General features: G+C 42.3%; 1 protein-coding gene across 2 annotated transcripts; it reads right to left on the bottom strand.

The window, feature by feature from the left end:
• Window positions 1-4167: 4167 nt before the first annotated feature.
• ZBTB14 (zinc finger and BTB domain containing 14) lies at window positions 4168-12703 on the bottom strand. Of its 2 annotated transcripts, none has more exons than XM_033079048.2 (3): window positions 12654-12703; window positions 10467-10535; window positions 4168-10060 (listed from the first exon to the last, which is right to left on the bottom strand). In XM_033079048.2, exons 2-3 carry the CDS (start codon window positions 10467-10469, stop codon window positions 8717-8719), a joined length of 1347 nt encoding a protein of 448 aa, XP_032934939.1. In that variant the 5' UTR covers window positions 10470-10535; window positions 12654-12703; the 3' UTR covers window positions 4168-8716. The 2 variants fall into 2 exon arrangements, with proteins under 2 accessions (XP_032934939.1, XP_032934947.1); XM_033079056.2 differs by lacking the exon at window positions 12654-12703 and adding an exon at window positions 12448-12465.
• Between the last annotated feature and the right edge of the window lie 692 nt (window positions 12704-13395).

The following is a 13395-nucleotide window of genomic DNA, read 5'->3' as shown; positions in this document are numbered from 1 at the left end:
TAAGGATCTAGCAGAGACACTGTGAAACATAGGCAGAGGTTTTAAAGGACCTCACAAACAACCACTGTCTCCTTACATGGGCCAGGCCATACCATACTTCACCATACAAAAAATGCATAGGATGAGCTGGAAGTCTCCTTCAAGTGAAATTCGCATCTTCAAACCTTTTCTGTTCCTATCATTACACTAAAAATGAATATTTTTGTATATGCCCTTCTTTTCTCTATAAAAACTGTTTTAAGACTGATCATGCCACAGTTTATTGGTGTGTGTAACTTCACACACAAGTCACAAAATTAGGCCTTTTACTCAAGTTTTCAAGGGATTTAAATGGAGAGAAGCATTTAAGACCCATGGCAGAACAGCTCCTCAATGAGTAGAGAAGAAAAGCCAGCTTTAGAATGAATGAAGATTTCCAAACTTGGAAAAAAAATACTATTAGACTCCTCGATCAATCAGTTCTATATTTTGATAAAAGTAAACCTAAATATTAAACTACATTCTTAATTTAATGCTCAAAGAAAAGATAAAAGGTCTGTAAAATGTAAATACTAAAGGCATAATTTGAATATGCTACTAAATAGCTTAGATTGTTCAAGAACTGAGAATGGGGAAATTATACTGGATTACAGTAATAAGAAATACAAATGGTAAATACACAATGTAGCTTCCTAAATTGTACTATAAAGTCAAAAGAATAAGGAATCTCATCATGTATGGCTAAAAATTAGACAATGTGGAGAAATATGATAAATATGTGAATTTTAAATTAAGTTTGAAAACATCAACTTTGATACAAAAGAAAGGATTTTAAACAATGGAGTTCTAAAACTTTAAATTAGGTTAGCAAGACTCTCAGAGCATAATCCATGTCCATCTGGAAAGTATCTATAATAGGACAATCCTATGCTGGTAGAATTTATCACATCCATCAAATCAGAGCTCCCGTCTGACTCCATTTAGTCTGTCCTTGAAACAATGCGAGATCTTCAAGAAAGTCATACAACTGGATAAAAGTTAATTACTGAAGTGGAAAATGAAACCTTGAAAACATTGACTAAGACTCTTAAAATGGGTAATTGTTCACTTCAATTAAAACATTTGTGTCTAACATACCTCTGTTTATGATGGAAGCAATGACATTTCATGACTATAAGGCGCACCAGATTGTAAGGCGCACCTCCGGGAGTCGGCAAATTTTGCAAATTTGTACATTATATAAGGTGCACCGGACTATAAGGTGCACTTTTTTTTTGCAGCGAGGAGCTGTGCCGCGTGCAACGGGGTAACGAATTACTGGCAGGTGCTCAATTTGAAAACAATTTTTTTGCAGATTGGTGTAGCCTTTAAACACAGCCCTAGGCGCCCTCCCTGTGCCGCCGGCCCTGGCACTCCTGCCTGTCCCCGGCACCAGCTGGCACTGCTCGCAGCTCCCACTGCGTGGCCAGGCCACGTCCCAACGTCCCGCCCCCCACCAAGGCTGTGGCGGGTCCCAACGTTCCCCCGGTTGGTGGCTGAGTCACGTTGCGGCTTCCCCCCGGCCGACGGCCACGCAGTTTCCCCCCGGCCGGCAGCCACCTCCCTCCCGGCGCGGTAGTTGGAGCCGCCCGCGGCTGCTGGCTCCCTCCCTCCCGGCGCAGCTCCTGCTGGTTGCGCCTGCCCACTCCCACCCCAACTTGTGACTCACTGCTCCCCCATTCCGGTTCGCACTTCCAGGCTGGCAAATTTCACAACTTTGTCCATTATATAAGGCACACTGAACTATAAGGTGCTCTTCCAGGTTCGGGCCAAAATTTTAGTCAAAAGGGTGCGCCTCATAGTCGTGCAATTACTGTAAGTATTTCTCATGCATTTCAGAGCTGTTTTTTTCATGCAGACACAGTTGCAAAGCTTGAGCATAAGCAAGCCTGTCAGGTTCTTTAAAAAATGTAAATTTTAATTGCTACTATATGTAGAGTTGTAGACAGCTGTTAGTCTAGTAACCAATCCCAGTTATGTTCAGACCTTTAACTCCTCTGAAATAAAGGGTAGAATTGCACCTTCCTACTTCCCAAATGGACAGCTGAATTCTTTTCCCTTATTTGACCTCAGATAAAAAATCCAGAAACACAAACAGAATACACATATGCAAATATTTTTTAAAATCAACTCTTTCCAATACAGTCAAACAGACCTTACTGCTTTTCAGGAGTAGAAGATTTTCTGTAGACTCCTGAAAATTTAAAGATTGAAACCTTACAGCAGCATTACAAAGTTATGTCTCCAAATCCTGGTATAAGTTCTATTTTATACTTTAAGAGTAAGAATATAGGGGTCCTACTTGTGATAAGAGTTACTGGAGAATGTGGATGAATCAGTAAAATATCAAAATCAGTAACAGCTGTAATAAAACACCTGGTAAAAAGGAAATATTCAAATGCTATGACTTCAAATAGGAAAAAATATTCCTGTTAAAAACATAGAGAACCATTAGAAATATTAATGTCAATTATCAAGTGGAAATGTAAGAAAACCTACAATTTTTATATCCAGGCCTTTAAACAGATTCATATTTTTAGGTGGAAATAAATCAAAATCACTAACTTGAAAACTTTAGGTTCACAACAGAACCCTAAACTCAAAAGGTAGAAAATTAAATTATGATAAAAGCATTCTAGCTGACATCACCTAATGAAATACAGGATCTATCCCTGTACTTTGGATATACATTATTTGCATTAACTAAAAAGAGTGATTATTTTTCTTTACCCAGCACAGTATCTAAAACATACCTAAAATAGAAATAATAATTATGAAGTGAATATTGTTTACTTCTAATACTTTCAAAAATTAACTTATGTTGAAAAAAATGTATTTTTTCATCCATCTGGGATTCCAGTTCTGTCCTTCAGTGAACTAAATACCTATTGTCTATCTTTTATTAAGAACACTTTCTCCTTAACTTGAGTAATTTGTCACTATTCAAGACTGAGTAGAACCATTGGATAAGAGGCAAACAGGAGCAGATTAATTTAAACAAAAAAAAAAAAAAAGAAAGAGAAAAATAGCACCCACAACTTCAATCCCCAAACTCAATTCTCCTGAAAAAGCAGAAATGACACACACTGATCATCCTCTTCAAAATTCCACAAGTCTACCAGTAGTGGATGTTGCAAAGAAATGGTGTCTTGATCCCTTCTGTTGCCTGGCTGGTTCTCACACTGTGCAACATGTGCTGTGCTTCATCACCTTGTATTTAGTATGGTGCCAGAGTTGGACAAGTCCTGCTCCATTCCTTCTCCTAACTCCAACAGTGTGCCACTTACTTTGGATCAAAGTTAATGAACTGGTTCGACAAGGTAGGTCAATTTAAAACTAACTCACTTAAGCACTGAATTGCTTTCTCATGTGAGATCACTCCACTGGCTTATTCTAAAGCCAGAAAAGACACTAAATCTGAGACAAACAAGATGAAGGAAACAGGTGCAAAAGGTAACAGGAAGAAAGGAAAAGAGAAAATGTGATTATCTCTTTTAGCAACAATTTGCAGTTTCACTATGGCAATCAAAACACAAAGCTGCTGTCTCAAGAGGCAGCTCCACAATAGCTTAAGCTGCTCCAAACTGCGGATGTTCTTCCACTGACCCTAGTGGAAGTTCTATCAGCAGAGCTAGTGGAGCTCCACTATACTCCATTCTCCTGTCTGAGTAATTTGTAATGCCACTACAGTGCTTTGCTCCTGTAAGCACTGCTTGTGGTACCCTCTATCCTGGAGAAAAAAGGATTTTTATTAGTGAAGAATGAAAACTTAGATGCAGAGAAGCTTGGTCTTTGGAAAGACAAAAATAATCTATGTTGCTTGCATATACAGATTACCTAAAAGTATAGACAGGTCATTGGGAGAAGGTCAGGAAACTGCAAGTGGAAGCACTGTAGGGTTTGGGTGGTTTTGGTTATTGTCTTTAACAAAATGGGTTTACATCAGAAAATACATTATTTTAAACAGAAAAACTTTCGTGCTTTGGTGGAAAAAGAAAAAAAGAGCTCTCATGTTTTAATGATTTCCTAAAAATGATCAATATTAAATGCATCATATCTATGAATTAATTATAATTCTGAATGAAAATACAACTTTAAATCTATTTATTGCATAATATGTAGTATGCAGTTACTGTCTTTTATGTCTTTATGTCTTTGAAATGGCTCAGTATTATCAAAAAATACATATGGAATTTTGATTCAGTAAGAATTCTAATTTCTTGCTAGTACCATTCATTTCACAAACTCATACTCTCAAATTATAGACTTACAAAAAAAATCGTGAAAGGAATGTGAGATATAGGTATCCAGAAGTTCTGCTTTGGCCATGGTTTTTCATACCCCTATACCAAATAGATCAGATGATCAGATCTTTATTCATATGGTCCACAAGTTTTTCAGGTTTACCGATAAAAAATTAGATGCTTAACTACTAAATAGTAAAAATACTAGTAAATGTAAAATTGTGTTTTAACCTGATTCAAAAATATTATTTCTATTTTAAGGAGTTGCAGTGCTGTTCATATTGGAACCACTGAAGCTCACCAAGTTCCAAAATTCCATAAATATCTAAATGAGCAGGGCATGGAAATAAAAAAATATAGAAGGACAGTGGAGAGAAAAACATTGGAAAATATAAAATACTGTATAAATCACTATATTTAGCTATTTAAAAATACTTCCTGAGAATAGGTGTCTCAACTCTTATGACACATATTTAACAAATCTATTCATGGAAATCCTCCATCTGTTCTGAAATGAATAAGAATGTTACTATAATTGTTTTAGACCTATATGAAGACAAATGACAGACCAACTGCTGTAATGGAATTTTTAATGAAATGTTCACATTTCTGGCTGACTGGGCACACTGCTGTGATCTAAGGACTAACTGAAAAAGATGAAAATTCCTTAGATCTGTCTTTACTTTTCAGGCAGAATTATTCTGTTCTGTACCTATCTGTAAATGTTTATATTCAGAAAAGTCATCTGTTGCAAGCAGTAGATGATGTAGTCTCTTTCATAAATGCTTTGTCTCCTCTATAACACTACAGATGTCTGTATTAATAGAATACTTAATAAAAGATAATCTGCCACTAAATTATACTCTAACAGTAGGGCAGATTTTCTGGTATAATCTGCTGTTTTATTCTGTATTTCACACAACTCTATTAATTTCAAGTACCCTTACCTAAAGGAATCATGAAAGCAATCTCTGTATTACAAAACTGAGGCCAGATCTTCAAAAGAACTCCAGTTTGGCTACCTAAATGGCAAGATTTTGAGGAGCATTTAGCATTCTGTAGCCTACTGGAACAAACAGAAGTTGACCTCAAACTTTTGGTACTGAAGTGAGCATGAGGAAGTTCTTTTCACAAAACCTTTTAAACTGATCACCAGGTCTAAACCTTTCTAAAAGACTGAAGCAGAAAAATAACACCACAAGTACTCACTCAATTGTGAGCTGTTTCATTTTCTAATATTTTTTAAAATATTGATAAGAATAGTATCTGAAAGAAGGGCTGGGGAATGGAGAAGGGCTGAAAGGTATTCTTTCCTGAACTTCTAGTTTCCAAACTCAGCTGTGCCAAATAATCAGCAGTATAAGCATGGCTATTACAATTAGGATGAGAAATTGAGCAGATATTGCAGTTCAAAATGTGTTATTTGTTCCTTTTTCTCTTTAAAAAAAAATCCAAACAAAAAACCTTCTAAGGAATGTTAGACCAGTCTGGCTCCAATAAAACCAACAGCAAAATTTTCATTAATTGGACAGCATCTAATCCACTGTCCCATACTCAAAAAGAAGTTGCCATCCTTGTCTAAGAAAAAATAAAAACGTGCCCATTCCTCAAACACCACAGCTCATAGCTTACAGTTTACCACGCTGGAATCGGCTTGGAGCTGACACACACCTGCTTTTGTGCATGGTGTCTTTTGGCACAGATGGGAGAGAGATGGGAGCAGCACTGTTGTAAGATGCAAATTTACCTGAACTTCACAGACACACCCCCACAATATCCAGATTAGTTTAGAACATACTAACAAGAACATATATACAGCTAAGGACACCTCCATGCCTCCACACTTGTAACTTTTACAGTTATAAGCTGTAACAAAAGCAGAATTTACTCTGACGTAACACACAATGTTCTCCCACTTTCCACTGTGAGTCTTCTCATGCAGGCCTGCTTTTCTATAGCAATTTCCAATTCATAGCCTGACTACTTGTGCTCAAAAGCCAGGAGCCATTTTTTTTAACTGTAATACTTGAGCTTGGTCTTTCCGCTCCAGTGTCTGCTCTCCCACTGAGCTCCATTTTAGTTTATTACCTTCTAAAAAAAATCCCAATGAGGGTCTTCATGAAAGGTTATTGAGCTTATCCCTCAGCTTTAAGGCAGAAACAACCATATTTAAATCATTCCTAATAGATGTTTGTCTAACTCATTCCTGAATGTCACCACTAGTGGAGATTGCAGTACCTCCCCAGGTATTCTCTTTCAGTGATTAATTATTAAAATCCTTTAGAAGTTGTTGGGTTTTTTTCCTAACGTAATTGTTTACTGCTGTAATTTATGCTCATGGTTTCTTGCATTCTTCATAGCAGACCTTGAGAAAATTTACTTTCTTCACATTTTACACTTTTGAACTCTTTCACAACAGATCTGTTTTATACAGTCTTACCAACCCCAACTCACCTAGGAAGAAGTGCAGACAATTTCAGATAAGAAAACATAGCAAGACTAATATATTTAGAAAAAAAAAAGTAGATCCTATTTTGGACCTACTATCTTTATATCTATGATCATATACAGTAAAACATTTTAACAATGGTCATTTATCATGTTCCTCAAGAGAACCAATAAAATGCAATGAATACACATCCTCTGATGTTGCACAGGTACAAAATGTATAGTTTGTTTACAAACTAATATTACTGAATGTAAAATGAAGCAACATTTTAAAAAAATATATTGGTAAAAGTCCAAAGTTTACATTTCCTAAAATATTAAGGTCATGTTTTATTTACAGACCAGCATTTGAACAATTACTGGCATTTTAAGATAACTGCTTAACCTGATGAATACATGAATAAAATGAAACTGTAAAAAAAACCTCAACCAAATAAAAACCCCTCAATAATTGAAGTTCCATATAACAGTTCCAAAAACACTATTTTAAATTTCTATTTAGAAAAGCAAGATGTGATCTACCACACAGTAACTCATCAGAAACTGGTCTAACACTTTGATATAAGTATCGCGAGTGACCAATGTTACCAACCACGTGCCCAAGAGTGTGTTTTTCACCCATTCCAACTTCAAATGAAGTTTTCACAACAGTTGTAGTATTTACAAATTTAAAATAAAGGCTCGATATACCTTTGGATTACATTGCCACTGTTACTGTGTCTTCTCTTGATGACTACAAGTAGCAGAATGCAACCCAAAGACCACTTATTTTGTTGACTCTGTGAGTTAACTATTGTTATCAGCATGTGTGCCAGCTGGTCTTAAAAAAAAAAAATAGGCTAAGCAACTGACTAAAAGCGAACACTCACCCAGGATCAGTTACGACACAACTCACTCACCGGAGTGTCTCTCTTGATGAGTGGTGGTGTGTCAAAAGGTGGAAGTTTTTAAGCTTGAGCAGGACCTATGAGCTATATTGCCAGCCATGACACAAACCCCAGCTGAGCCCTGTGGGCAGGTATGTGACACCCATGGCTGCAGTTTCAGGAGTCTGTCAGTGACACCTGGTCACCTGCTGGTGCAGATACTCCTCCGCCTTCACCATGCTAGGTTAGATGACCTGAAAGCTGTATAATAAAGAACCATCTCAGGCTGTATTAGCTTTTACTGATTTTTACTGGGTTTGAGTAAGGAGCATGTTTCCTCCAGGCAGCACCTCTTTTTCCTTTGAGGTTCAGTCCCACCTCTGGGGCCCTGCATAAAAGTGAACATAAAAACAAACGAGGCAGACATTTTTGCCCATACAGGGGACTGGTGAATGCCATGACACTTCTGCTTTGCTAGTCAGAATCTCTGTGAATAATTCTGTTTTTTCAAGGATGCAAGTATTTCATTAAACTTGCCACCTTTATAAAAATATGAGGATATCTGAGGGAATGGAATAAGAAGCAATTTAGTTTTGATTACCATCCTCCTTTACACTCTGTTATACCAACCTACATTAGGTGAAAAAAGGAGGAATTAAAAAGCCTAGAGACTCAATGTATGCTTCTCAAAAAATTGTAGGTGCAACACCTAAGAATTACGAAAACCAAATCCTTTCTTTCCATGTTTGTGATTTTTGAGATTTCAGTGTTTTCAAATGTAACTCACTGATTCTCACTGACTGCAATTTTTACCTCATATTCAGTATTCCATACTGAATGAAGTAAAGCATCTGCCAGTGGTGATCCCTGTTTTATAGAGAACTTGATCACATTCTTGAATTAAAGCAGTTATTAGTGCATTATGCTGCTAATGACAACAAAACTGTCTCACATTCTAATACCCATCTCTGAAATATTTTAAAATACCTAACCAAGCAATGCTATGTATTCCTATGTAACATTCAAATCCTCTAAAAATATGCTTTCTTGAAAAGACTCTCCGTCTAAATGTCTATCAATAACAGATTTTGTTCCATTTAATTTCTTATATTATTTCTGATACAGTTCCTGCTTTAGTTTTTAACTACAGGCTATAGTTTCTAATTGTTGCTCTGCTTCAGCAGCCATGGCTGCTGCCTGCAACTGTTCTGTTTCACTCTGGATGGAATTGGCTGCTGTAACTTGCTTTCTTTCACTGTGCATATTGTTCTCGTGCCTTTTTAGGTCAGATGCCTTAGCAAATGCTTTAGTGCAGGAGCTGCAGACAAAAGGCTTCTCTCCTCGGTGCCTTCTTTCGTGGTCTTTGAGGTGGGACTTGTGCTTGAAAGCTTTATCACACATATGGCATGCAAATGGCCTCTCATTACTGTGAACTCTTTCATGCTTTTTTAGATCTGGTGCACGAATGAAAGACTTCCCACACACCTCACAACTGTAAGGCTTGTAACCTGTGTGTATTTTCAAGTGTTCTTTCAAATGAGCTTGCGTGGTGAAGCCCTTTGTACACATTTCACAAACAAATGGTCTGTCTGCAGTGTGTAGTTTCTCATGTTTTCTCAAACGCGCTTCATCAGAAAAGGTCTTGCCACAAGCCTGACAAACAATGTGCTCCCTGTGACCGTAAAGTAAGTACTCAAACTTCATATCACTGGCTGCTGTGGTCCATCCTGGTGTCTGTTCATCTTTCACTTCACTTATGCCATCATTAAATGTGAGTGCCTGAGGGGTCTGAGATCCTAAGTCTTTAGATTCCGTTGTTTCCATAGGCTCTACTTCTTGGCCATAGCAGTTTACTTTTCGAACTTCTTCACTTCCCAGCTCTTTCAGAATTGCCTCTTGCACTCTCAGGGTGGTGGTTGGTGATTTACCATCTTCCTGACTCGGGGGAGTGCCTTCCACTGTCACATCTGATGGACTATCATCATGATCTCCAATCTCTTCCACGTCATCATCTTGGGCATCATTGGGTTCCCCTATAGAACGGTTCATTTTTAGACAGTACTTGCTCTTGGACTGTGTGTTTTCTTCAGGACTAGATACATCTCGTTTTTGAGAGCAGAGTTTATCAAGAAACCGAATACCAAGAATCTGGCCTGAAGACATCATCAAGTTTACATCCTCTTTTTTAACAGAAATCTTTGCAGTATACATGTAATTGAGAACCTCCTCAAAAATATCAGAACGAAGAAAATCTATTTCTATTACTGATGAACTATCAACTTCAAGTTTTTTGAAAAGCTTTTTGAAGTAGGTACTGCAGGCAGCAAGCACGCACCTATGGGCTCTGAACTTAACATCTTCAACCACAATAGCGATATCGCAAAATTCTCCTTCCAGACGTTGTTCATTCAATGTTTTCAGGAACACAGTTTTGTGATCGTCGTCATTGTATTTAATGGTTTCAGACATACTGATGAAAAACTCCTGCAAATTAACAGGAAAATTATGTAACTTTTATAAAGCAGTCTAAACCACAAAATCACAAGAGATGAAGTAATTTCCATCATTAAAAAAATCCATTTTTTTTTGCATAAAATAACCACAAAAAGCCTGTTAGACCTTAAAAGCATTACTCTGAAACTGATTTCAAAATTGTGAATGCATAAAGGTCTTTCCTTAGGTTATACAATTTACAATTATTCAAATCTTTATTCAGTTACACAAAATTGAAAACTTTCTCTTTAAAACTGCAATTGTTAGTAAACGTATGACCCAACTCATAAGTGATTATTATAACTAAAGAAAATGTTAACACTAAAAAATGTCTAAGAAATACTTTAAATGAGTCAGCACGACAAACTAAATATGAAATATCAAATATAAGCCTTACCATGAACAATGCAGAAAGTTTTCCAAGCAAATGATTATTAATTTAATCTCAGAATGGGCCACCTTCAGCCTGAAAGATGGGAAGATAATAACATTTCAAGAAATAATAATATAAATTCCAAAAATTATTTAAAATTTGAGTGTTAAAACACAGCATCTTCAGTTATTCAAACTTAGATAAAATACACTGTTAAAATACCCAGTTGTTTTTCCAGTGATACAAAAGATAACTCCATGTGTTTACTTTTCTATGGTTATTGCACTTCCCTGGTTCCACTTTCCTGCTGCTTTGCACTAAATCTAAAGCACTGAAAAATCCCCCCAGGAATTACTGCAATTAAGGCATCAAGAAGGTGATCAGTCTTCTGCTGAACCACAGAGCTGGGCAAGTCTAGTAGAGGGTCTGGCAAGCAGACCAAGCATCCCAAAGGACAGCAGACCAGAGACAGGGATGGGTGCGCATCCAAGACCAGGGAAAGAGACAAGTGTACCAGATTTCCAAACTATAGAGATACAGAAGGATAATGCAAGACACATAGTTTCAAATTATTCAATCCCAACAGACATCCAATTGTCTGTTAGGACAGGAAACACAGCAGAGAGGAGGGAAATTTAATATTTGGTTTGGATCAAATCTTGTGCCACCTGGCACACATCTCCTGGGAATTTCTTCCCTAAATTCTAATTCATCCTTAACCATATATGAAACAGAAGTAGATGACAGATACAATGACAGGTTTGCAACTCTTGGTGCTGTGTGTTTCACACGGTATGGAACACCTGGTTCCCTACAAATATCTCCGTAGGTCTGGCACCTCTGTTGAAGTTTCTCTGGCTACACAGAAGAATTTTAAGAAGAGAAAACAAGTAAAAAAAAGACAAAAGTCCTTTCTTTTAGTCCTAATCAAATTTTAAGATAGCCAGATTCTGTAAATATTTGAAATATACAAAAGCTGGAAAGGAATATTGTATATATTTATGGGCTGTCTGGGTCTGCTGGCCCAGGAAAATGTATCGGTCCAGCACTGAAATTGGTAGGACAAACAACTATTTCAACGGGATCTTTTCAGAGTTCTTGGCAAGACGGGAAAAATGCTTTCTTTTTAAGCAAGAAGCAAAATGTCACTGCTAATAATCTAGCAGTAAATGCACCGTCCTGTTAAACAGTATGAAATTTTGCTGCAATTCTGTCGACACTAAGAGAGAATTAATTATAGAAGTAATTGGCCGAAAACAGGGCTGCGGAGTACGCAGGGGTGTGTAACTGGCAAAGAACGAAGTTAGTCCTCTGCGAATGGAGCAGGGTAGGCTTGCTCAGAGCGTTTCCAGCTCCGATTTAAGAAAGCTCTGGTTACTTATTCCACTGGGCAGTTCAGATTTATTCCTCCACACACTTTTTACACGGCCGCTACCTCCGCAAGGGCCGCGGGGAGGTGTGTTCGGGGCTGCGACAGCTCGGGACGCGCTCGGTGCCCGCCCGCGCCGGCTCTCGCGGCCGCCGTGCCCGTGGCCGCGGAGGCGCACGCCCGCTCCACGCACCCGCGGGCGCGGCGCAGGCGGGTTCCCGGCGGGGACCAGCCCGGCCCCTGCCGCGCCGCCCGCGCTCCCGGCCCGGCGTCGGGGGCGCCCGCGAGCGCCTGGCGGCCGCTCTCCGGAGCGAGCCCGGCGCTCCCGCCGCGCCGCCTCACGGGGCTGCGCGGGGACGGCGCCCCGCTCCCTCCGTCCGTTCGTCCGTCCGTGCCTCCCCCTCTCCCTCCCGCGTCCCAACGGATCCCGCGCGGCTCCCGCCGCCTGGACGCGGCCGCGCGCCCCTTTGTTGCGGCGGGGACCCGCGCGCCCCAGCGAGCGCATCCGCCGCTGGCCGCATCCTCTTCCTCTTCCTCCTCCCCCTCCCGCTGGCCCTCCCCTCGCCCGCGGGAGGCAGGCGCGCGGCGGCGCCGGGGCTGCTGGCGGCGGGCGCGCCCGCGGCAGCGCCATCTCACCCAGCGCGCGCTGCCGGGGCTGTAACGGCGGCGGCGAGCGGGGGAGGGCTGGCAGAGGGAGGGGGAGCAGCAGCAGCAGGAGGAGGAGGAGGAGGAGGAGGAGGAAGGGGGCGTGCGAGGGAGAGCGCGCGCGCGCGCAGCGCAGGGACGGCCCGGCCGCGGCGCGGGAGGGGCGCGGGGAGGAAGGGGAGAGGGCTCGCGCTTACCTGCCGCCCGCCCGCGCGCGCGGAGCCGCGCTTCCCGGGGGAGCGCGGGGGGGCCGCCGCTGCCACTGCCGCCGCGCGGGAGGGGACGGGGAAGGGAGGGGAAGGAGGGAGGGAGGGAATGGGGGGGAATTTGGGGAGGGGGGTCCTGGGGGGGGGGGCCTGCGCGCGTCTCTCCAGCCGTCACCGCCGCCTCCTGCACGAGCACTCCAGTGCGCGCGCGCGCGCGCTCCGGCGGGGGGGGCGCGGGGTGTGCGTGCATGCGCGGTGCGAGCAGAGGGCGCGCCTGTGCCCGGGGAGCGCGGAGGAGGAGGAGGCTGGGGCGGCGGGGAGGGGGGAGCGGGGCCTGCGGCGTTCCCATCGCCCTTCCCCCGCATCGGGGCACGCGCGGCGCGGCCCCCCCTCGGGCGGCTCAGGCCGCGGGAGCGCGCGGGCCGCAGCCGTTCCCGCCGCGCCGCGGGCACCCGCCCCGCCGCGCCTGCGCCCGCCGCGTGTGCGAGCCCGGGGCGCGGGCACCGCCTCCCCCCGCCAGGCGGCGCACGGCGGCGAGCGCGGCGCGGGCTCGGCCCCGAGCCGGGCGCGGCGGGACCGGCGCGGCCGTTGGGCGGCGCTCGGGGGCGCGCCCGCGTGTGCCCGCGGAGGGGCGGCGGTGGCGGGAGGTGCGGGAGCGATCCTGCCCCTGCTGTCTCCCTTGCCTTCCAGAGAGCGGGACAACTCTGCCCACCCAAACGGGCCTGGTCTCCCG

This window comes from Catharus ustulatus, chromosome 1, assembly GCF_009819885.2.
Source record: "Catharus ustulatus isolate bCatUst1 chromosome 1, bCatUst1.pri.v2, whole genome shotgun sequence".
In the NCBI taxonomy this organism is placed as follows: Eukaryota; Metazoa; Chordata; class Aves; order Passeriformes; family Turdidae; genus Catharus; species Catharus ustulatus.
The sequence above is the reverse complement of the archived record's forward strand: the minus strand, read 5'-3'. Positions and strand labels throughout refer to the sequence as shown.